Here is a 26,223-nt window from a genome sequence, read left to right as displayed (position 1 = left end):
GTTCCAGGCAGGATGGGCAGAGGCCCCACCTTTCAGATGCTGGGTATGCATTTCAGTGGGACCATGCAATGAAACCCCATTTCTTCCCTTTGAGAGGGGCAGTCACACTACCATGCAGTGCTGCAGAGATGGGCAACACCCACCTGGGAAACAGCAGATTTTTACATCATAGCAGACCTATTTACAGATACAGCAATGACATGTTTTGGTGTCATTCATAGAGTTTTACAGGCAGCAGCATCAATAGTGGAAGAGAGGTTTCTGCAGCCACATATCCTCTGCACTGTCCCTTCAAGTCCCAGAAGCAGTCAGTACTTCTCCTTCTGTTTTCAGCTGTATCATTTAGATAACATAATACCTGTAGCAAAACAAAACATTTTGTCTCTGTCCTTCATGATTTTATTTTTAAATCAACTTACAAAGCAAGAAGAAGGGAACATAGAAGCTAAGACAATGCACCAATGCAAAAGCAATGAGATATTCACCTCAGGGAAATTGCCTTCTACTGAAACAAGACACAAGCTTCTTTTTGTTGTCATCAAAGAATTAAGTAGAGAACATGCCAATAATTTATAAGGAAGTAGACATGAACATAAATGATGGGAGGAGTGGAAGATCAACTAGCTTCTGTGCTGCAGAAACGCGGAAGACAGTGATGGACAAAAAGCAGAAATTTTTACTCTAAGTCCAATGTTTCTTAAAAGAATTACAGATGGGTAACATAAAGCTCAGACTTGGAAAAACCTCTGTATATTCCTCCTGTTGATTTCACTGGAGTCTGTAGTTGCACAGTACTTGAAGTAAGAGTCCCAGCATTCTGTTGCCTCAGTTTTTCCTTTGTGCAGAAAGAGGAATGTGAACATCAAGCATTCTTATTAACTAGGGGAGGGGAAATAAGTGTGCAAGTGTTTAAATATAGAAAAATGTTGCCAGCATGCATTAGGTGTTATTAATGCCCTCACTACTAAAATGTGAACCAAATGAAACAAAGAGGTGCCTGCAGGGAAGGACAGTCTTTCTTAATGGGAGTTGGTTTCTGGGTCAGGAGTTTTTTTGAGTTACCCCCAGCAGCACCAGCATGGTAACCCCTTCAAAAGCTCAAGGAGGACTTAAATTGATGGCATGTTGCCTTCAACTACAAGTTAACCTTGGTGTATATATTCAGGCAATTTTTGCTTTCCCCTCCAGCTCTCCCATGACTACAAACAAACTTGCAGTTTTCAAACATTTCCCTTCCTGGTTCCTGTCTCTTTTTCCATACACAGCACAAATGCTTTTTCAGTCCCACTCCTTGAAGACAGACTGCTCTCCCTTCCCCCAGCCCTCTGCAATGAATTCTTAAGCAAAAGCAAAAAGAAAAAAAATTCTTTCACAACCGTTTTTCTCACTAATTTTGTCCAAAGGCTACAGAAGTTTCTGGTCCACTTCAAAGTGTTGCTAGCAGGGCCATAACTGAACCTTCTTCTCTCTTCAGTACAGGCATTACCGGAAGGATGATTATCCTTCTTGGCCTTATTATTCCTTGCCTCTGGCTACCCTTCTCCATCTGGGAGCTAACCTACTTGCTCATCAGGTTCTTCCCCATTCTTGCCACTGCTGACATTTTCCAAAGCTTCTCCTAGAGCGACCACTTGCTTGCCTCACACAAAAAAAATTGTTTCTCTATTCTGGCTCTAACCCACTCTCAGCAGAAGGCTCTGCCCCCCTTGCAAGCAACAACCCCACCACCCTGGGGCACAGCCATGCACAAGCTCCCTCCCCATGTCCACTGTACCAAGGAGAGAACAGCTGCTGCTTCTATGGAAGTCAATATCTCGACTTGCAAGAGGCTCCAAGCACAGGTGAAAAGTCAACATGTGTCTTGTTTTAGGAGCAAAAAACATGTGTAAGATGACAAATGCATACAACCTTAAACTGCTACTGATTTCAATGTCAGTAATGGTCTCAAAAAAAAAAAAAACAACCCAACCCTGGAACTTTGAGAATCCCTCACACTCCAGCTACCTACTGGTTCTGCAAGTATACTCCATTTCCATTTTACAAAGCAATGGCAGTTTTTGTAAGTCTTCTTAAAGCACTCTTCAAAACCCAGGCTAGAGGGCTGAGAAGGCACAGGATCATTCCAAATAAAGAGGCAATGGTAGGAATGAGAAAAACAAAGCTTATGGTCATTACAGGCAACTGTATGCTAACCTCCCTGATGAAGTATGCAATTACTCCCAACAGCTCTTCAGAGTTTCCACATGTTGTTTTTTCCCAAAAAAATCTTTTAAGTTGCAGTAGAATAAGCAACACCTGAATGCAATGTAACTTAAAGAGATACAATTGAAAGAGAATACATTTTCCCTGGAAGAAAGAATTCCTTCTTCTGACCAGTGTTGATACTGGTATATATTTTTACAATGCTAGATAGCCCTATTCTTTCACTCAGATACCAGCACCTAATGAGCACAGATATTCTAAATAATTCACAGTGAAATTCTATGTTGAACATCCACCATGCAGAACATAAAAGATTTTAGAGCAGTCTGGTTTAAGGCTGGGAGTTGTTAATTTGAATACTTCATTTCAAACCACTACTAACGTCAAGACATTCAAAGCCCACTTGTATCAGCCTGGCAATGTTGACACAGCAAGACTTTCGAGAACCTCAAATTTGTGCAAATGTCTGAAGTGAATACTCTGACAAATTAAAAACTTCAAGGAAGTAAGTAATAAACTAGAAATTTTGGGATTTGCCTGGTGTGAACTCTCATGCTAGCAAGGCCTGACCAGGCAAGCTTTGTGCACTGAAAAGGTGCTTGGTTTTCGGTCGTGAATACTCAATGCACCAACCCAACTGCTTCACAGGTCACTGCAGATGGCAAAGCATCTTCGACCTTGCAACAGAATTTGGCTGAACCAATGGATTCTCTGATCACTAATTCCCCACATACAGATTTACTGTCTCATTTACTGTCTCAAAGTATCATGCTATTCATGATACTTTGTATTTGTTCGCACTACGCAGAGATAAAATGCTGAGAATTCCCACCTGGATTCACAGAAACAAGATCTCCCAGCTGTGAAGCATCTTTTTAAAGGACAAGAGCAGCTCCAAATCAAAAAACTAATGGTGTCATCACCACATAAGCAGCTCCTCTGGCTTCACAACATGTTAATAGTACTACATCAGAATTTCAGTACACGCAAGTGTAAGTATCAATGTTCACCAGGAAAGGTTGGGAAAATGCCGCATGGAAACTGAGGAAGAACTGGCAAAGCTCACGGGGCTCTGCATTGAGGAGCAGATTTGCTTTAAAATACCCACTCTGCTCCCAAGTGCCCAGTGCCCACCAGCACACGCCCTTCATCTACCAACCCAACAAACACTCACTTAAACACTGCAGGGAAAAACACTGGGTAAGACCCACACTGAGAAAAACAGTAATAATAGCAATAATAAACCAGTGATACACGGCACGGAATTACTAAGGATTTCAGTGAGAAGCAGTGCAGAAACAAAAAGAAGGCTCCCTGGTAAGATATCAGTACCCAGTCTTGAGAAAGAAGATGGATCTTGTGGAAGTTTCTTCTAATAAGAAAAAAAAAAAAAAGCCTTTCTAAACAGATTTTATGATCATTCGGCTAAGTAACACCAGTTTGCAGATGGATTTTTCATTGCTGACATAAACAAAGACATGGCTTGCAAAACAACCAAGAGAAATGTATTTTTATATTCCATATGAATATTCCATATTCCTCTAACTTCAACACAAAACAGCTCTGGCAGTTAAAACTGTTTCAGTAGAAGAGCTAGATTTGCGGCCTTGAAACAATTTTTGGTATTTTGCTGAGCAATGGCAAGCAATATTATAACAATAGGATTACAAAAATCTCAGTCCAAGAACACCACCAGAAGTGGTACAAAGTTCCTGATGCCTGCCATCCTGAACCGGAAACATTACCCTTCAAGACTGCAAATGACCACTTCACCTCTCGGTACATCTGGATCCAACATACTGTGAACAACCTGTTTGTGTGTGATAGTGTTCATGGTATGAAATGAACTGGTAAAAATTGTGCTGCCTAATTTACCAACACTAGCAAGCTGTTAACTTCAACTTTACTCCACAACAGTGCAAGTAACTGCCTGCAACTTTTTAGACCTGCTTATCTTTGTAAGAGGCTGTCTGTAGATTAGGGTTACCTGACACTGACTACCTCCACAAGGGCATTCCACTAAGAACTTCATTTTTTAAATTACATTATATAAATTGCCAAACAATACACTTTGTTTGCCCCAACACACTATATAACAACTCCCTAGTTCCAGGAACAACTGTTTTCTTCTTATACTTTTTAATTAGAGTTACAAAATGTTTACAGTAGGAGGAACAATGGCCCTGATTTCTTTTCAAACAGCTTCTGAATGGGCTGCAACACGCCTATGTATCTGATTGACACCACTTTTCACTACACAGAAGTGGTGTTACAACCCTGGTACTTCTCTTGCACTTTTTCCAGGGTTCCCAATATTAATACTTCACATCTCATATGCAAGGGTAAGGCACGTGCAAAACCTATTTGCCTCTACGTGATCACCACTTAGCTATCTGGTTTCAAAGTTGCAGAAGGAGAGGGAATATGGATCTTGAAACACAGTTCAGTACCTTATTTGGTTGAAACAACCAATTTTAAATTATTTACTGTAACATGTAAAAAGTTAGTGTGAAGTTTTAGACAACTAGGAAGCAATACTGGGGAAAAAAATTAGATTATAGATATGAACAGGGTCTTATGCTCCTTTTTTTAAACTGTGGGTTTGGAAAGTTTATCTGAGCTTATTTAGAAAAATATATGTAGGATTCTTCTAAATAATTTCAAGTTGCTGACCTTAAAAAAAATCATAAAATTATTGATGGAATAGGAGTAAATGCCTTAAGTGGGAGAAGCTGGAGTGTGCCAACCCCTCCTTGCAAGAACAGACATAAAGAAGCCTTTCTCAACATGGCTCAGCTCCATGGAGTTAAGTAGTCCCCAGAGCAGAGGAAAGTCTGTACTTCAGGAATGAGTTAATAAGCACAGTCTCACACAGACATTGTCTAGCCCTCACAACATCCTGCAAGGCATCAACATTTCTATCCCATGTAAAGATAGTGCAACCTACCTATGGCCACACAGTGAGCTAGCAGGTATTTTCAGGGAGGTAGCTGTGGTTTTTCCATGCATATGTTTACTTTTATGCACAGCAGCCACTCAGCAAGATCACACCCTAGTGTAATACAGGCCTGTGACAAAGGGACACATGTAATGATTGGGACCCACCTGAGCCACCTGGACAGTCTGCATTGGAAATGCGTGTGCCAAAGTAATTGCAGCATGCTGCAGCCAGCTCCTGAACTCTAAAAATTGAGCTATTTCACATGACTACTTCAGGACAGGTGAAACACATCTTAAAGACATTTATTTCTCTGCACTGCCTCTAAACAGAGCTTATGTAGACTCCAACCTTGTAAATTAGCAGTCAGGCTACATAAACTGTGCCACACACATCAAACTTAACTGAGGTGAGGGAGCTGAAGATAACCTAAGTATGAGGATGTCAATTTGTAGTATCAATAAGAGCTGCAATTAGAGATTTGTGCATAGTCTCTGCGTAGAACAACAACCTTTAATACAAGAAATTGTGCTACAAAAGTGTCTTAAAGCATCCACAAGAAGCTGACAGTTACACAGACCAACTTGGGTAACTCTCCCACACTGGGTTTTAATTCTCAGTATGGAACATGAAACAAAAACAAGGGTAAGGGTTTTGGAAAGAGCAGCATACACATCTAGTGAGGTGCAACAGCTCTCACACACTCTGACATTAAATCTCATAGTGGCAAACACTCTCTGTGGCTAAACCCTGACAAGTACCAGCCTTTTCAATGAAAAATCCAACATCTTTATTCTCCTTGTTCATGCAAATGTGGCCTTTGTATTCTTCCTCACAGACACCTTGGTACACACTCCCACCTCAGCGTATCTAAGTTCAACATATTCTCTCAATACACACCTGAAGCTTCAAGGCAGCCTTGGTGTGCTCAGAGTCCACACACACTCTCCATCATGTGAGCAGGGTGGCTGCCTGACTCAGCTGTCATCCCAGCTGATTCACTATTCCATTTACTGCTCCTTCCAATTGCAATGAGACACCTTTAACCAGCAGTGCATAGTAAAGATCATGAGACATGACAGTAGCTGATTATAATAAATTATCATCTCGAAGCTTGTTCTATTTTTCAGTTGTGAATGCTAAAAAAGCATCATTTCTTGTGTGAAAAATGACTGTCAAACAAAAAAAACATGCTCAGGATTTCTGTTATTTCTTTTGCCCTTGAAAATAGGTATCTGAATCACTAATACCATTCACCAGTGAATGGGCTACTCTCAAAGAGTTTTAATATGTGTAAGCCCTAAGCCACAAAGGCAAAGACACTGCAGAAAGCACATGCATTGCTCAGCAGTATGTACGGGGTTCAGCAGAACTGTAGAAAACAAAACTCTGAAGATAAGTTACTGGTTTACATCATTGTGGTTTTCTTTTGCTAGAAAGGAATCCTGTGGATCCTTACACTCATGCAATTTATCAGCAACTGAAGAGCAGCCCCCTCACTTGGGAACCACATCCCCCAGACTGCCAGACAACCGAAATTTCAACCTTTGCCCATGAGGGGAAGCAGGCTACCTACAGCAACTGATGTCAGATCACCCCAAAATGATACTTCATGCTCATCCCAAACTACAACAGTGGAGCAGAGGGACTTCTGAATCACTGAGTACTTCCATGTACCCTCACTGTAGAGAAATTCTATCCATGTAGAGGTGCTCTGTCACAGGAAAGCATTTCAGGGGGCCATTCCAAACACATTCTGGAAACTTCAGGGGTTTTTGAGGACAAAACCCAAATTATTTCTTGATAAAACAGCAACTAAACTCTACTTCTCTACTACAGAACAATCTTTGTGTGTGGGAATATGAGAGTGACAATAAAAGAAATACCAAAACAAATACAAACCCATAAAAGTTCCACCTCTGAACAAAAATGAAGCTAACTTAAGTAACTCCTCAAAATATCAGTAACCTGACTCTCAGGACACTCACTTAACTCCTTAATTATGGACTCTCTTCCTGTAACTGAAATCAAATGAAATTCAATCCTGTGGTTATCCAGAAGATAAACCATTGCAAGATGAAATGTAGTCTCTTACAACTTTACCCGTTTTCTCTTCAGTTTTACATATCAATTATTTCTTAGTTCAAAATGTTTATCCAGAACAGGAAGGATGACTGTCATCACAAAGCCTGCAATTATCCATAGGTAAAGAAGACTTTGATACATGGGGACCTCCCATGCCACCAGAAAAGTTCAAACACAATCTGCTTCTGAAAACCCAAGACCCACTACATCAGCTTCAACATACAAGGCAAAAAAGTCGTTTTCTATATTCAGACTGAAACTACAGGGCACATTCTCAATAGCAAGAGAATCACTCAGCATTTACCTATAAATGCACTGGCTTCAACTTCACTGGAGGTCCTTCAAAGCCCATCTCAGCCAACTCTGGGAACCTCTCTGACAGGCAATCAGGAGGGGCTGTCACTCACTCAGGTACATCACCCCATGGCAGCTTAGGGAAGGGTAATGACACAGTCAGGATAACACAGAAGTTCCCTCTCCCTGGATGTCACAATCGCCCATGGAGCAACTCTCTCCACGAGTACCGCTGCAGAGTGACCCAAGCAAGTGACACTGGTGACATTCACCACTTCCAAAGAGCAGGCTTGCCAACATGAACTGCCCAGCACAAACACACCCTTTTGTCTTCTCTCCTTCCCACCCCCATTGCCTGCTGTAATCCCCAGTGATCCAGTCATACCCAAAGCACTGGCCTTGATCAGAGCTGGGAACTGTATGGGGTCACTCTTGGGAACAAGGCCACTCCTGCTCATGGTGGGGAGCTGCATTGCACAGATTTCATGACACAGTATTAATCCAACTGCAGGGCTACTACCTGAAAAAACTGCAAGTCACAAGGGGCTAAATGGGTATCATTAAGATTCTAGCTCCAGAATTTTACAAGTAGCTGTACCAGCAGATCCCTTTGCCTGGACACAGTTCTGCTGATTTCAGGGTACTTCTACCCAGTTTCTAACCAAACCTGATCACATAACATGCCACAACAAAGTAAGCCTTACCCTGAGGGGCCTGGTACCATACATGCTCATTCCAAGACTCAAAAGCATATTTACTAAGCATGGCATTCTCACAGAGTACAGCAAAAGAAGGGCTAAGACAAATTTCTTTTTCAGATGCTCTACCTTTCAGATTTCATAGGTAAATATCAAATTCCAGACACACAGCAGACTGTTTTCTCCATTGATTGATACAGCACAAATTATAGGATGTTTGCAAAGCTTTTTTGCTTTGTAGAGGAGATACAGGGAAAAACGTGAATAAGCTTTTTAGAACAGAAAAGCAGATAAGGTATTTCAGTGGCCAGCAGAGCTGGGATGACTCCTATTTATTCTTTTGTACAGAGTACAGCTGAATGTTAACAACCATGCCCATGCTCTGTGCAAGTGTAATAAAAAGGAGGTACTGTAAAATAATAGATTGAACAGTTTGCCCTGGACTGATAAAGCAGCAAGCAAATAGCACAATTGCATGGAAGCATGCTTGGTTTGTAAAAGCACAGTCTGTCCACAGCTAAAATCATTTCCAGATGAGGGGAAAAAAAAATAAGTAAAAAAGAAGGGACAGAGAAAATTGAGAACATTTCCCTTTCCACCTGGAAACATAAGATTCAAAAAAGAAGCTTCCCTCAGGGTTTCTGATCCTCAGGCTATGCTACTTTCTCCTAGGAAAGAAGTTCAGTTGACTCAGATCAGAGTCATGTTTGAGCAATCTGTAAATCAATGAACAAACCTGATTTTATAGGTTTTGTACTTCAGTGAAAAGTATGTAGATATATAATATACACAGTTACCCATTTCCATTTTTAACTAAATTATTTACCCATTTCCATTTTTGACTAAGTTATTTCCTCTCCTTCACATTGCTTAGTTTGGGGGTTTTTTTTCTAATAATGATTTCTATCTCCAGCTTGCTTGGCAATAAGCTCATCCAGCGCATTTTCTGTCTGTTATTGATGAAATGCTGACTATACACCCTCTTAAGATTAAGTAAAAGTGTTTACATGAAAAAACTATCACTAGTTGTTAAATAAATATTTTAAAGTTATTTAATGGAGTACAAATTCAATATAAATGCAACCTGGGAAGAACAGAAACAGAAATATCCTTTTAAGTCATCATCAGAACAATCTTTATTTGGAAACATATCCCATTTACAAAGTACAAGGCAAACAAAAAAAAGCAACATCTGAATTGGCAGAGCCCTACCACCATACATCCATTCATCACCACGCATTGAAATTCAATTGCTTTCAATAAAACTCAACTTCTTGTTAAAAAAGTCCTGACTCAGTAGCATTTGCAGAATTCCCACGACAGTATTGCTGGTAGCTTAAAAATCTGTCCATCTGAATCCTCCTCACATGGCAAGCTCAGGCGTATGAGGACAGAGCAGGAGAGAGGCCAGAGCAAAAGCGCGCTGCTGTGATCATTCCTGCACACCAGCCATCCCTTCTGTTTTGCTATTGCATGCCTTAAGGAACAACTCATCTCATCAACTAATCAGCAAGATTAATAGGACAATATGGAATTCTTTGATTACTGTTCTGGTATAGGGAATAGCCTGAGCTTAAAACAGCAAAAAAAGAAGCTCAAAGACAGCCTAAAAGACAGCTAGGGGACAGCCTAAAAAAAAATAAATAAAATTACAGTACAAGTTTCCAAAGTATGATTATTTCCTTCCCTAGCATCATTATATAACTCAGAAATGCATGAGGACAAGGAAACCTTCTAAACCAGAATCTTTGATGTACATGCAGCATATTCAAGAGAAGGGAACATTGTTGTGCAAAAATCAATTGCAAGAATCAGAAACAACACCAGAAGAAAACAACAGAGGCTAGAATGTAGTAGAAAAAAATGATTTTTTCTGAAAAAGCCAAGAACAGAGATGCCATTGAACAGGTCAGGAACAGTTGTTTCCAAAGGCAATAAAGGAAGCAAAGCGTCAGCACTGTTACTTCAGGACTGTTAAATCTAAATACAAGCAGCTTTTTTTTTCTCAGAGGCTTTCTATTGGAGAGAGCTGTCTAAAATAAGAGGGATATGCCAAAACAAGGAAGAAACACAAAATAAGCCATGTAAATTGTTAAGAGATACATTCTACAAGATTTCATTGAAATCTCTCAGGCTAACCGTGCCTAATAAAAGCATGTTTACCAAAGCTGTACAGAATCACTTGAAAATACAGATTCTAGAGGAAAAAGATGAGCAATGGTTATAATGTAATCTAAAATTATTTCATAAATGCCCCCAATTGCATAGTCCACCAGCCACATTTTTGCAGAATGCTGGAGATAACACAACGACTATTACAGCTGTTAATAAAACTCAAAGGCTTCAACAAAAGCAGTTAACAATAAATGGCAGTTATGCTGTAGCACGTTTTTTAAAATACAAAAGCTAAACCACTTGCTAAAGTCAAACCAATCATTCTAAAAGAACAGGTTTAGTGTGGAATTATAATTTGCAAAACCCCAATTTTCAGGCTTTATTATTATTATTATTATTAAATTGGCACTATAGCAAGCACTCCTCTGTTTGCTGTCTCTGGCCCTACTGCAGTCCCCCACATTTCCTTATTCCCAATACAGAGATCCTGAATATGACATTATAATCACGAATTCTTATAGCTAACAAGGGAAAACCATGCTTTCTTCAGCACTGTATGCAGAAGGGATTAAAAAGTTTTGGTAGATTGAGTTCTTTTTAAATCAGCATCTGTAGCACAGTAGTCTACAAGCTAAGTTGAGACCGAGGCAACTAACCCCACCAATCTAAACAAAATAACGCATAAGCATGAAGACAGTTCTGTCTTACCAGCATCAGCTGAACACTATTAGAGCACTTTTTGGCCGTGTCCACCTTATTTACAACACTTCTGTATTAGGAGAGTATTACAGAACTTTAACGAGGAAAAAAAGTTGAAAAACAGATTTAAACTCTACTATAATGGATTCATATTCTCCCTTCTCTAATTTTCTCATATTTAAACCAAACACATCACTGACAGACCTCCTCTGGCTTCAGTGTGCCACTTAAAAAAAAAAAAATCACTACTCATAAATCCCTTAAGATAACTATACTGAAGTCAAACACAAGCATTTCCTTTACTTTCATTCTAAGTTATAAACATTTAAACAATACTGGAATCAACCAACATCCTACACTGCCAAGGACAGGTTCTATATGTAAGTTTCAACCAAAGTTGAAAAAAATTACTTAAGAAACAGACATTAAGCAGTTTAACATCACAGATTCCACACTTTTCTAAAATGAAGAGACTTTCTTTTCAACAGCCAATTAGCACAAGCTACTCTCTTTTCAGCTTGGCAAAGCTTGGTGAGTCTTTTCATACAGTGGCTGAGTTACAGGAGAGGAGAAGGACTAAATACAGCATTATTTTACCACATCCTTACTAGAGGGGAAAGATAGTCTTGCAATTAAGGAGTCAGCAGGTCAGCACTTCATTTCCAGTTTGGTTCCAAACTGCTTGTGTGGTCCTGGATGAGACAGTGACCTCCTGTGCCTTCTTTTTCTATGACCCTGTGGGGATAAATCCATACTTGCCAATCTCATGCTATGACATTCGTTTGCTGATTTTGTTTTCGAAGGGTGAAGGAGACACAGCAAAGAAGGAAACTGCCCTGTTAAGAGGAGTAGGTGCTGAAGAGCCATCTCCTTGCAAGTAGTTTGGGTGTTGCATGCTGTTACAACTGATGAGTGCACCACAGCTTTGCTGCACAGCACAGGCAACCAGTACAGCAAAGTACTTTTCTCTTTCCTAAGGTCAAGAAAGATGCAGAGAAAAACCACTGAAGGACTTTATGCGAGTACTCACTTACTGCAATTAACATTGTGCTGTTGTGAAATGCAGTTAATGAGGTTCTTGCAGAGAATGAGCCACGGGAATACACAATGCTGCTCCCAGGTGAGCAATCCCATACTCCATCACCTGTGTTTGGAATAAACCTTCCAAGTTAATGCAGGCCAAGTTAGTGCCCCTGTTTCACACCTGAAGAAGCAGAGCATTGATACATACATTTTCCTTCTCAAATCACAGCAGCAGGGAAGCAAAACTAACCAGATATTTCCTGTATCTACACCACAAGATTCAGCCAATGCTTCTGAAAGGAACCAAAAGACACTGTAACTGTTTCTTAAATCTGAACTACAGCATTTTGAGTCTCTCCTGTTCTCTTCTATATATCTCTTTCTATAACTCAGGCTCCTGTGCACTAGGAAACTTGCTAAAATGGAGTAAGCAATAGTTTTCACAAAAAAGTACCTCTCATTTTTTTACAAAACATAACTGAAGCCACATTAAATTTCTCCGAAGACACTCTGAACTTCTGAATTAGAGCTGAGTTAGTGAATCTTTTAACTGTTTAGGGACACAAAATGTTTGGTCTTTTCTAACAACTTGAACAACCTGTACGCACAACCTGTCTTACCTCCATGTTAAAAATTAAGGCAGTTTGAATAGTTCATGCTATAATGAAAGCAAGTTATAAAATCTATTCATCTACTAGCAAGGAATATACCAAGGCAGCCCAGCCACGTAGGACATCAGAGCCTCTGCTTGCCTTGCAGTAACAGAGGTGGTGCCCGCAATGGGACATAGCAAGTGCAACCCAGCACCAGTGAGTCTGGATACAGACATGGAAATTCAACACCATGGCAATAACCAGGGCAACAGTGTAAGTCACGACACAAAGGGGAAGCTTTATTACTGGAGTTCTATACCAAGCATAATATGTATTAAAATCCATGCCTTAAAAAAAAAAAAAAAGAAGTGGCAAATTTTATTAATTCACTTTAGCCTTCTGCATATGTACTTCACTTTTTTTAAAAAAAATTACTCTGTTATTTTGTTTCTCTCTTGTCCATTTAACAACATTCCCAAACCAGCAGAGCCTATCAAAGCTAAAAGCCTTGTCCTGCTGCTGGTGTATCACCAACATATGTTAGGAGCACTTAAATTGCAAGGCTGCAATCTGCTCTCTGAAGGAGGCTGGTAGCAGGTGTGACAGTCTGATCTGCAGAATGAACTATATATAAAGATGCAAGCAGTGGGGGGGAGGACTCCACAGCTTTGCTTTTATATATCATGCTGCATTTGTAGTCCTACTTATTTAGAGAGAGGGAGAGGGAAGCCACAAAGTTAGAATAGGTAGACCTTGGCATCTCTGAGCTCAGTGTTTGATTTTACAGCCCCTCCCTGTCAGCAAAGCAAGTGAGCAGCACCAGGCTGTCTGCAACTTGCTGCTCATGCTGAGAAATGCACAATTTGCAATTGCAAGGAACCAACACTCTTATTTATTCCATCTAGGCACTGTGTACAAATCCAAAGCCATGTGGTCTTCCCCAAAGGCTGGCTTCCCAAGCAGCCCATCAGGTGAAGGCAGGCTGCCAAGGGCTGTTGACTATAAACTGAGCTCAGATCTCTGCTTCCTACCTCAGCTTCTAGCTTACACTGAAGAGTAACACAAAACATAAAGCAAATTACTGCACTTCACATTTAAGTTCAGAAAGAACGGCGTACTTTTTGAAAAAATGACAGGAAAATTCTGGATGATAAACAGCATGTTTCTAAAACCCTAATTAATTACAGAAAGACTTTATTTCAGTATCACACACAACTTTAATCCCCTCAAGTGATCAAGAAAAAATGTGGGCTCATTGTGTCTTAATTCTCTCTTTTCACCATGTCTCTGGCATCCACCAACCTTTGGAAACAAAGTCTTTCAGAAAGCAACAAAACACTGGCTCACTGAATCAGAAGCAACTTGTGAAGGCTGCTAGAGTTAAAGCAGTCTTTATACACTGTCTAATCACAGACATAATACATTGTCTTATAAAGGGTAACAGAGACCACCCGTAAAACCCGTAAAATCTGCAACTTCTCTGCTGCCCAGAGAAGCTGCGGGTGCCCCACCCCTGGAATTATTCAATGCTAGGTTGGATCAGGCTTTGAGTAACCCGGTATAATGGAAGGTGTCCTTGGCCATGACAAGGGGATTGCAAGCAGGTGATCTTTAAGGTCCCTTCCAACCCAAACCACTCTATGATTCTGTGAAAACAAGACATACATTTTACAGAATTAGCTATTTCAATTTACAGATTCCAAATAGTTTAATAACTTTCACATAAAGCAAATTTTAAAAGCCTTCGTTTTATTTTGTTCTGAGACCAAGCAAGTGCTGAACTATGAAATGGAGGTAATTTAGAATAAAATAGACCATTTCATACAAATTGGACTCAAGTACAGTGGATGGCTATGGTAAATATTGAGACTTTTTTTTCATTGAGAAGAGTAGCATGCATGCATAAGCATTCACAGGTCCACCTTGACAGCATTTTTAGAAAGGGGACAACTATATGGATCTACCTGATCATCCTGAACAGCCCACTAGACCATTGCCCAAACCTTTCCTCAACCATTTAGCTCAGCACTTCTCCCACAGGTCACTAGCCACTGGGAAAATACCACCACAAAAAGGAGATTTAGTCAAGTCTGAAATACATGATTGTAAAAAAAATATTCTGGAAGTAGATTTAGGATACAGTTCCCTTCAGCAGATTGTTCAGACTTTTCCAGATGCTAAAAAGGTAAACAGCAGTACATTCAATCTAATTACCTCATATTCAAATATCAAAAGAATATTTAACTCAGCACAAATTAGCTTTTCATACAAGCTAGCTCCCCTTTGCTGCTGCTTTCATTCCTCAGCTAGGGAATTTCACCAGCAAAAGAAACTTCTTACCTCCACAGAGACAGGGTGAGGACCAGGAGCCTTTTCAGCTAAATATTTCACAAACACCAAAAGATATAATACAGGATATTCATTACCTGTGGCTTCCAATTTAGCAGGGGCTTCAAGCTAACAACGGCTATTTTATGGCAACACCAAAGCAACAAAAGGGTCATCAGGAACTTACTTCAAACAGCTATACTAATAAAGGAGATATTTATAAGACACTTATTACGGTAACATTTTACACACACTAACATCTGGGTTTAGTTTACCACAGCATTGTGTTCCTGAGTGATCACTGGGAACAGGGTGAGGAGACTACTCCATTGCCTAACACAACCACAAGCTAAAAATGCTGTTTTACATAAAGAGCAGAGCATTTTCTTTTAAGACCAGGTTAGGTAAGTTCAGAAGGTTTTTCTCTTCAAATGGAAGCTCTTAAACATACAAATATTTTGCATAGAGTTATAGTCATTTCAAATCACATTCATTGGCTTTTTTACAAAGAGAGCCTATGCTAACACAGTATTCTGGATTTAAAAGCTCTACTTTATTTCAGCCAGTCCACTTTTCTTGATATTTCTTAGTTCAGACTTCAAATTTTCCAGAATTATTACAGACTGCATTTATTTGTGCTATTTTTCATGTGAAGAAAAACTAGAAAGAGCAATTATAGCTGCTGTTAAAAAAAAAACTCAGTGAGAGCAAAAGCCATCAAACCTATCTTCTCAAATTAGTATTCTTAATGACATTAAAAAAAGTGTTCAATACAGGATTTGGCAACAACGCTCTGAACTTGCACCATGCCCAGAAGACAGGACTCAGTTTGACTGAGCGAGGGTGGAGGAGTCTTTTGTGCCGCGTCTTTTCCTTTCCCCCATCCCCAGGCATCTTGTTCCTACAGTGCCACAAGAGAAGCAGCAGCTTTGTCAGCGTTTAAGCAATTGACCCAAGGCACACCCTCACCTTGATCCAAACCTGAGCTGCTGCCTCCCGCCGAGCCCCCTCACACTCACACCTCGCAGGAGCCCTGCAAAGCCGGCTTCCCCACTCCAGGAAAGCCACAGCCACTGCTGGGCTGCCTCCCCTCATCTCCCTCCAAAAGCAGCAGCATTACTTCTCTCACCCAGCACTCATCTCTATAATAAAAACCAGAAACACCCAGCAGAGTAAGTGAAGTGTATAGAGACGACTACTCTCCTACTATTATAATATTCTCCAAATTATTATAATTGCACAATACTTTTCAACTTTTAGCAAAGCCTAACACTTCAGGCTAGCAGTCTTCCAGCAACCTGCTACTGCCAGAGACAAATTCAAGGTGAGTAAAATCCCTTCCCTCTTCAGGCTGCACACAGTGCTGAGGCCAGAGCTCATTCACCAGGAATGGACAGCCACCACAGCCTGGCCACCACAGCCCTGCTGCCTAAATTAGTCTTATTTTGGTACCTGGTAGCTGGCTGCTCTCCTGGTGCTTACAGCTGTAGGCACAGGGTCTTTACAGGAAGGCAGAGGGGAGAACTGACAGCACAAACAAATGCACACTTAAAACAACACAAATAACATTTGGTCCAACAGGTTCTTGGAGAGGTCAAATTAAATCAAGCTTTGTTATTTCACTTAGCAGCTTATTAAAGAAGCAAAAGGTTCTGAAGCTTCCATTTTATTGGGGTTTTTCAACTGTCATTTAAGTTGTTATAGCAACAAAACTTTCAGCTGTGTGGTCGCAGAGCCACTCCAGCATCCCCAGAAGTAATTTTTCCAATATTTATTGAATTCAGCTCCTTCCTGTTCAGGACTCAAAGAACTTGGAACAAAGTTGTTCTTCTGATTATATGTGCAAAGAGGTATATCGCTGCAAGATTCTCCCAAGTAAGATATTGCTTCCGACATTTAACAGAGAAGGAAAAAAATTATGTAGCCTTTGCCTAGGGGGAAGATAGAGTAACTCAACAACTTTGAAAGCACATGCAAAAAAGATGGGGTAAGGTGAAACTACTTTTCCATTTAGTAAGTGTGGCTACGTTTCTTCAAACAAATGAAAACAACTAAGTGGGTGCACACACAAACATACAGGCACTCCCTGAAGTTCTATCTCCATTTAAAATACTTTATACCCACGTAACTTTTTTTTTCTAGTAATACAACATCAACACCAGCAACATTTTAAATTGCTATTCTCAGTCTGTAAAGACATGCACACCCGGAAAAAAAAAAAATCCTATAAATGTTGCCACTTAAAAAGAAAACTGCTAATGATATACCAGCTTGCTCCTCCTGCAACAAATTCATAATTCCACTGCATCAGCAGCAGGCTAAGCATGAGAGAATAAGTAAAGTATGGCCAAAAATGTGACACTGCTTTTCCAAAACCGTGTCTATTTTCTCTATCAAATTAGGGATACACTACTTTCACTAAGCTTATTGCCCAGAAAGAAAACCTTCCTATAATAAACTCCACACGTTTATTTTAAAACGAAAGCCTTTGGGTGACAACTGTTGAGCCACTGAGGTCAATTTTTCATCCTCTTGCTAAATGGAGCACTTGCCTCCAGGGGACCAAGTTAACCCATTTCTTCCCATCTTTGGTGCTTTCTGTTTGTCTGTACTTAATGTACTGCATTAGTGTCTCGCTTCCATGGAAACTCCCATTTCCAACTCATGTGAAAAAAAAAAGGCACCTGTCTATCATTACCTCAAAAGCATTTCGTTCCACCAAACTCCAAAGTCATCCCATCCTTTATTCCACCTCTACAGAAGACCATCCTTCTCCCCACAGTCACTTCCCTTCTGCCAGCCCTGTTTCTGTCACCACAGAAGTTTTGACAAGCTGGAGGCACAACGATCCAGGAAGCAACACCAGCCAACTTTTCCAGCACCAGAGCATGGTCTCTGACAGGAACACAGCAGCATCCCAGGGCCCATCTCCAGGGGATGCTAGTTTCTGCTCCTGGGCAGCAAGGATCATTCCCTTATACAGAAACTTTTTTGGTCTTCATTCCTCTTCCCCCGCATGAGAGACCCCAGCCCTGAGATGTAGGGCACGGGATCCAGTCCAACAGTTCTAGTAAGAAAGTCGGAATGCATTTGTCCTTTTGTTTAGCACTAAATAGGTGATTAATGTGCATCACTTCACCACAGGGAACTGAAGTAGAAAATAAGTTACCATCAAGTACCCACCACCTGATTAAAAAAAAACAAAAAAGCAAGCAAATATCGCAACAAAATAGTTATTACAATTATTTCCAATTTAATAAATACCTGGGGCCAGTTTGAGAAAACAACTAAGGATACCCATAGGAAAAAAACCCCGACATTTGTGAGGTATTGTAACAAGTAAAACTAATGTAATTATCTCAAAAACAAAAAAAAAATGCTGTTAATTTAAAATTCTTTTCCCCCAATTTAAAATTTGACTCATTTCTCTTTCACTAGTAATATTAGTCATTTCAACAAGTATTATGACTGTGCTGCTGTTTTCTTTTCTACTTTCTCAGTTTTTTTAAACAGCCCCACTGAATTATGTAACTTAGCTCAAAGACAGTTTGGTTTTTGGTGGTTTTTTATCCATTTCCCAGTACCAGACTTGCTAAGCATCACATCAAAATGACCTCAAAGAAACAAAATATATAATGTATATTAAAAAGGAGGGGAAAAAAATAAAGCACAGATGCCCTAAAGTATCTTGCAGAATTTTTTAATACTTTTTGCTTCACTTTTTATTTTCTTACTGCTCAGAAAATATTTCTGAGTGAGAACATCTGTGCTATATTCTGGATTGATGTTAGAAGAATTCCACTTTATTTTCAATATACATAAGCACTGGTTCAGCATTGTTGCATGTTTTATCCATTCAATTTATATTTGGATGAAAAGGTTTGTTTTCCTTTGAAGAACCAGGAAATTGTTTTAAAGTTACATGAACCGTATTCTGTATAACTAAGATCACCAGCATTTCTCCCCCATTTACTCCATCTTATTTTACCAGATTAAATGTGCCACGACTAAAAGATGTCATAGCCTGGTACAACTGAGAATGTGTTACTTCCAGTGGTGTTTTTGTAATAGAACTAAAACATCTGTGACTGTTATAACTGAAGTTAAAGTGTAAAAAGCTCCGAGAATCAGATGGCTTTCCACTGGTGGAAGGCTATTGCCCAGGAGAAGAAAGGCTGGCAACTCCCTAAACCCCAGACTGCCTCCAGGAACTCTTCCCCAAATGCGCTGAGCGCTTTCACAGGCTCCTCCACAGTCCTCCCCCTCAGAGCTACAGGAATTGCTCAGCAGCTGAATGGTGCTTTGCTCAAAGGGAAATCACTCTCAAGCCACTCTTCCACAAACACACACTTCACTTTGATCACTGTTAAGTAACAGTGAAACACTGAGAAACCACATAATGCCAAACTGAAAGCCATGATGCTCCCCGTCCAGCCGGGGATAGGTGCTGCTCACAGCCAGGCTAAGCAGTACCACACACATCCTCTACTGAAAGCACCTTCCAAGTTGAAGGCTTACATGCCATCCACTTCTCAAGCCCCGCTCAGTAAACCTTCAGAATTCAAGCCTTCTTTATCAGCTTTGAATAATCCCGGGTGCCTGCTTGCTCAAATCACAGCGGTGAATCACAGCCCCAGCGTGGCTCTAAGGCCTTCCTAAGACAAGCCTCCTCTCTCGTTTCACGGACGGCTGAACACAGGCAAGAGCTGGCAGAGAGGGCATGGCAGGGCTTGTGCAGCTCCCTGCCTTGCAAGCCACAGGTCCCTCGGGCACAGCACTGCCATACAGCAAAGTCCCCGTGCAGGGGACCTCTGTAGCCACCGCCATGCCACGCTCGCTCCAAAGGTTCATTTCTTCACCCTGCAACTTCTCTTGCAACGTGCAAGAGTCACCTGTATTTACAGATGAGACAATGACAGGAAAACATTGATTTGGCCAAAAACACAGAGAGAGTTGGAGAAAACAGGTTAAAAGAAAGTTTTCCATAATAAGCAGAGGGAATTTATCACTATAGCAGTGCATTTCCAGCACCAAACCTGCAGGATCACACAGCAGCTTTCTAAACATGAAGCAATCATGACCCATTTCAGTACTGATCTTCCTTAAATTAGCATCTCTCCACTGCTGTTCACCACACCTCAGCAAAATGACGTTACCCATCAGCTGGGTTTCACTGCCACTGTTGGGAGCCCAGCATCAGCGAAGAGGTCAAGAGCCAGCTTGAGAAAACTGCCAGGAGCCCCACGGAATCCTGGCTGACCTCAGGTAAATCACTGAAATACTACCCAGCCAATTCTGAATGCAGAGCCCAGAAACATCATCCTGGGGATGTCAGCTGGAACTAAACTGACAGCCAACTGAGCAGCAGGGGTGACTGGGACTTTTTTGGCATTTTGATTCCTTTTTGGGCTTAAGAGGATTCCTGTGCATTCTGGAAATAACCTATAAATTTTTTTCTACTTAAAAAAGGCTTGATATTTGCACATATATCAAAATGAAATCCAAAACAAAACAAAAAAAAAAAAAAAACACACACACACACTAAAAAAACCCCCAACTTTAAATATTTTTTATGCTAAATTTAGTCACTACTGCCCTTGAGTATTGCCAAAGAGGTCTCTGAATGGGCATTGTGGCAGATCCGTTTAAGTCTGTGGCAAAAACCTAGTGGTCAGACTCGAGGAATGTACCAAGAACAATACAAAGTCCAAGTAAAATCAGCAGTTTTTCATACCAACCCACCCATGTACTAGGCTCCACAAATGATGCCCCAGTGACACAGTCATGAGGAACCATGCAACTGTTTGCTCTACAGAACATAACTTGTATCAAAGCTGCCGTTGTGTACCCGGCAGAGAACGGCTGTCTGAGAACCAACTTGTAAGCAAATAATCCCTGTTAGCTGGTACTGGGGGGAATAAAATCAAAAACAGTAAAAAAGCAAGCTTCACACACACATGCACTCAAACTACAACCTTCCCCCCTCACAATTCCCTGTTGATGAATATCAGACCTACCAAAGAGATGGAGCTTTAAGCTCTGGGTGGCCTAAGCCCCCAATGTACAAATTAAACGAGAATATGGTCATCTGACACCTGTTACCTTTGCTTACACTGCCAACTTTCCCGGAGTTCTGGTCTCTTATCAGCAACAGCCTCTACCACTATCAAAGAGCAGATTACAATTTCTTTTCACAAATATTAGTGCATTGCAGTTTTCAAATTAACAATTGAAGTATTGTTCCACGCAACATCAAAACCCCCACAAAACTTCACCTCCCTACAGCATTTGGTAAGGGAGACGGGAAAGGTGTCTTGAGACTTCTATTAAAATCTTTTTGATTCAGCAGGAAAACTGTTAATTTACTTATTTTAACTAGAAAATGAGAGTTATCTGTAAGGTCTAGGAACACCACTACAAGCTCATGATATGTAGGGCATCAGACTGAACTATTATGGAGACCAAACAATCCCTCTAGGGACTGAATGCGACACTGAACAACTCCAGCATATCTATGATCTCCTATTTCATATTCTTGGTTACCATGATCATTTACATCACATTAGAATTAAAAAAAAAAAATTATACCTGCCTACCACTTTTGCACACCTATTTTTACTTGCAAGAAAAAGAAGATAAAGGTAAAATGCTTACAATATCCGCCCCAAAAAACCAAAGGATGAAAGATTATGCTGACAGTCAAAAGTCAACAAAAAATGTCAGAAACATCTCTGGCTACATCTAAGTCAAACCAAAGTTACAAGATGCACAACTACGTCCTTTCGATAGTTGCTCAATACATCATTTTTATAATAATTTTCCACCTTTTAACACTAGTTCAATATTCGATAAGCATGTTTCATCTCAACTGCCTGTCTGCTTTCTCCCTTTTGGTGCAGTCCATCATCTCCTGCCATCAATGTTAAGCCACTCACGTGTGGCTGACCTCCCCTCTTAAATCACTCTTTCCTTCTTGCAACTTTTTAACCATTAAATTAATTGCTAGGAAGCCATAAGCAGAACTACACCTGCTCCAAATCTGCACAACCCCTGCAGGGTTTGCAAAATGAACCTACCATTCCTCAAGCCAGCTGTCCCCTGCCCAAGCTGTACTCCTTTAAGACTCAGGCAGAGATTGTGCCAGAGGCTGCATCAGTCCATCCAGCCACACAAAAGTGCACCATTAGTGTGCCCCCATGAAAACTGGGTTTCATTAAACGTGATCGATTTTGCTGACTCCACTTGCCCTGAACAAGGTGGACATTTCAAACATCTCTTATCATTTGCTGGTTCATTTCCCGCAAACACAGCCTGCAGAAAGAATGCAGCATGTTTCAGACACAAAGCTTCTCTTGGAATAAAAGCAAAAGTACAGAAAAATTTATACACACTACACAGGCAGGCTTTAAACACAGCCTGTCATATTAATAACTAATTCCGCACACAAAGATTTAGTACTGACAGGAGGGTTAATCCATAATTAATTTTTGGAGATTTATGAATCCTAATCAAAGACATAGCACCCAGAACTAACTGCAGTTATCTGCAGTTGTGTTATCTGTGTGTCATCTGTATGTTTTTAACTCCTAAAATCTTATAGAGAGGAGAACCATACTATTATGTGGATTATTCTCCATAAGTATTTTTTCCATTCTCGACATGTCTCTTGAACCTAAATAAGACCAAGCCAGAACACTGAGGTCAAATTTTGAAGTTATTCACTCCTGGCACTCTGCAATCATGGGTTTGGGCTGCCTCACTACAGCTGCACAGGGACATCATAAGTACACTATGCAGATCACTTATGGCTAATCACAACCGGGAAACCGTGACAAAGCGGGAGGTGATCTGGGAAGGGCTGACAACTCAGTTCTCATAGGCTTCGAGGAGTTCTCCTGAAGGAACTGCTGCATACAGTAGACACACATTCTTGCAGGATGAGAAATGCTGGTTTTCCTGTAAGTATGAAAACCATAAACTTCATTCAAATATTTTGAATAATCTTCCACCAGATATGCTTCTTTCCATAACAGCACAGTGGTGGTGAAGTAGATTTCAGTGTCAGCTTGATACCTGCTGGCAGACTGTAAGTTCATACGAGCACATATACTTTGATCCTCTCCGTTTAGGAATTACTTTGTCCCCTTTCTTGTCTCTTTATGAAGTGGAGATTTGCTCATCTGCTACATTAGCACAGAAAGGAGCCACCTAACTGCTACAAAAAGACAGTCATCTGTGGAATTCTGGCATCCAAACCATAAAATTACTATGTTACTCTACTGCAAGCACAGCAAACAGCACTATATGCCTACTTACAAAACTTAATTACTGTAAGATCCAGTTCCTTACTACCTAAACATCACCACAGAAAATCTTCAGTCAAAAGTGAAGTTTGACAGTGACCGTATAAAACACTCAGAGAAAGCCCATGGACACTGCTACTGTTTTTAACCACAGAATTTCCATAGAATAAAAACAATCTCAGTAATTGCAGCTACCTCAAGTCCATACCAGTGGCATACAGCATAACCACCATATAAATACTAATAAATAAAACCACTGTGTCATTTTAACCCAGAATACAGAGCTTTTGGTACCAGGGACTACTCAAAGTATGGCTGCCTCTCTGCAAACTGGCTTTTTAATAAGCACACGGCCATAGTCAATGAAGAGTTTTTTGGGGTTTTTTTTTCCCTCGTGTTTCCACAGGCGGGCCACTTCTTTTCTGAAGTGCAATTTGCAATGATGTAACCTTTCCTGGTGACTGGCATATGTCTCCCCAGTGCTTACCACTTCAATCCCTCCCAGGTTTAGCATTATGCTGCAGAATGCAACTGCCATCCCTTAATGCAACTTAATAGCTGGAAGCCAGGATGCAGTCCACTGCTACAGGAGTTACATGGAACACAGTTTTGGAACAAAACATAGCAAAATAATCACTTTTATTAATGTTGTAGCACTGATGAACAAATGTTGCAAACACTTCTCATCTGAATGGCCCAATGAGGCATTCAGTCCTCCACAGAGTCTCACTTTACTGTTCACTGCTTTACCTTAACCAGAGAGGTACTTTCAGCCTGTCTCCTATATGCAGGTAGACTGTCATGTGCATTAATTGCTGTATATGAATGACTGCTGGTATGCAGCCACAGCCATATCCTAGAGAATCATTTTTCTCTTTTTTCAGCCAGAATCAGAATATGTTTGCCCTCTTCAAAACCATGTTCTTCAGGAATCAGGTGGGGAGGTGACAGCAAACTCAGTTAAATTTCTCCTCCCAGCATCTGGAATTCTCTATGAAAAAACTGATTTTAAAAATTTTCTTGGGAATCACTTCAATCGACGAACCGTTCACAATATTCCTTCCATTGCATGTTTCAGGACAGCCTGGCAGTCTGCATTTGCCAAAGCAAAACTTCCAGGGTCAGAAGCGTAAAATGTCTCACAAGTGCTAAGGGGGAGAAGCACACAAACTTCTTGGATCGACAAGGCAGAGGAAAGGGGAAGGGCACTGCTCAAGTTCTCAGACAACGATAGTAATACTGTCCAACCAACCAGTTGATTAAAAAGAAGTTTGCAGCAACAAGAAAGTACGTTGGGGGATAGCGGGGGAGGAGAATAGGAAAGAGAGAAAGATTTTTTTTCTTTTTTTTCTTTTTTTTTTTCAAATAAGGGAAAAAACCCAAAATCCAACAAGTTGCCTATGGAGGGAAAGCCAAGTTTGCAACTGCCTGCACACACGCTCAGCCAGGAATTTCAACATGGGGCTGCGGGAGGCCGGCGCAGGCGGTTGTAGGGCTCAGCCCCGCCGCGGGCCGGGCCGGCGCTCCCCGCACCCCGGGGCACCGCGGACCGTCCCGCACACGCGCAGCCTCCCCCCGCGGCGCGGCGGGCGCGGAGCTGCCGGGGCGGCCGCGCTGCTGGGCCCCCTCGGAGCCTCGCCCGGCGCGGGGGGCGGCCTGCGGGGCGCCGCCGGACGCCCCTGCAGCGGGGTCCCCTCGCACCGCCCTCCCCGCGGGGCCTGGAGGGCCGGGAAGCCTGGAGCTGGATTTCCAGCCCTCCGCGGCGACTCCCGCCCGGCCCGCGGCGCCTCGGCCCCGCCACCCGCCCCGGGGCAGACCCGGCACCGCCGGGCCCCGCGGTGCTCTGCCGGCCGGGTTCGGGCGGCCCCCGCACGGACACCTCCGGGGGCCGCCAGGCACCGGCGAACAAAGGGCCGAGGCCCGCCAGGCTCCCGCGGGGAGCCGCGGAGGGGCCGCGCTGGCCGCTGCGGAGGGGCCGAGCCCACCCCGCCCCCCGCGGCGGCGCCGGGCACACGCTCCCCGCGGGCTCCGCCGCCGCCGCCGGCCGCCCCCGGCCCCGCTCCCACCGCTTCCCCCGGCGGGGCAGCCCGGACTTTCCCCCTCGCTTCCCTCCCCACTCCGGGAAGCGCCATATTGATCGCGGGCGGCGCTCCCCGCGCCCCTCACCTTGGCGATCGCCTTCTTGTACCGGGTCACCGCTTGCTGGATCAAGCTGAAAACTTTCATGTTCCCGTCCCCGCAGGGCACGACCACCCGCGTCCTCCCGAAGCACACCGTGACTTTCATCCTGCGCGGCTGGGGGGCTCCCGCGTCCCTCCGGCCCCGCGCAGCCTTCCTCCTCCTCCTCCTCTTCCCCTCCGCCCTCCGCCACGGCCGCCCCCCGGCGGGGCGCGGCGCTCAGCCCCCGGCCGCCGCCGGGCTGCCGCTGCGGGCGCCCTGCCTTCGCCCCGGCTTCGCGGCCGGCCCGGCGAGGCGCGGGGAAGGGAGGGCAGCGCAGGACGGGGGCCGGTGCTGCCTTCCCGAGGGCCGGGGGCCGCTCACATGCCGCGGCGCTGCCCGCGGCCACCTGCTCGGCGCCTGCCCCGGCGCGCAGCGGCGGCGGGCGGGGCGGCGGCGCTGGCTCCCGCTCCGGAGGCGTGGGGCGGTGCGGCGGGGCGGGGGCAGCCGGCCGGCTCCGCGGGGCGCCGGCGGCGCGGACCGGGCGGGGGAGCCGGCGGGTCCCGCACGCGGCCGGAGCGAGTGTCCCGACCGAGCCCGAGGGCGTGTGGCCGCCCCCGCCCCGTCTGCCCCGCTGGGTGCCGGGGATGCGGAGCCGGGATCGCACCGCCACAAGGAGCCTAGCGAAATCCTGGTCCCTCGGCCCCGGCTGGTGCTCTGGGGGGAACGGGCACCGCTGCTGCTCCTCGGGGCGCTGCCTGCTGCCGCCCTGCCTCAGGTACGCGGGT

General features: G+C 42.8%; 1 protein-coding gene across 13 annotated transcripts in view; it reads right to left on the bottom strand.

Moving 5' to 3' along the window:
- PARD3 (par-3 family cell polarity regulator) overlaps window positions 1–25,839 on the bottom strand; it is a 448,911-nt gene extending 423,072 nt beyond the window's left edge. For all 13 annotated transcript variants that reach the window (XM_082293631.1, XM_082293621.1, XM_082293619.1 and 10 more), the window contains exon 1: window positions 25,445–25,839. In XM_082293631.1, coding sequence (XP_082149757.1) covers window positions 25,445–25,564 — 120 coding nt within the window. In that variant the 5' untranslated portion in view covers window positions 25,565–25,839. The remainder of the gene's footprint in view (window positions 1–25,444) is intronic.
- Window positions 25,840–26,223: the final 384 nt, after the last annotated feature.

This window comes from Coloeus monedula, assembly GCF_965178545.1.
Source record: "Coloeus monedula genome assembly, chromosome: 1".
Lineage (NCBI taxonomy): Eukaryota > Metazoa > Chordata > Aves > Passeriformes > Corvidae > Coloeus > Coloeus monedula.
The sequence above is the reverse complement of the archived record's forward strand: the minus strand, read 5'-3'. Positions and strand labels throughout refer to the sequence as shown.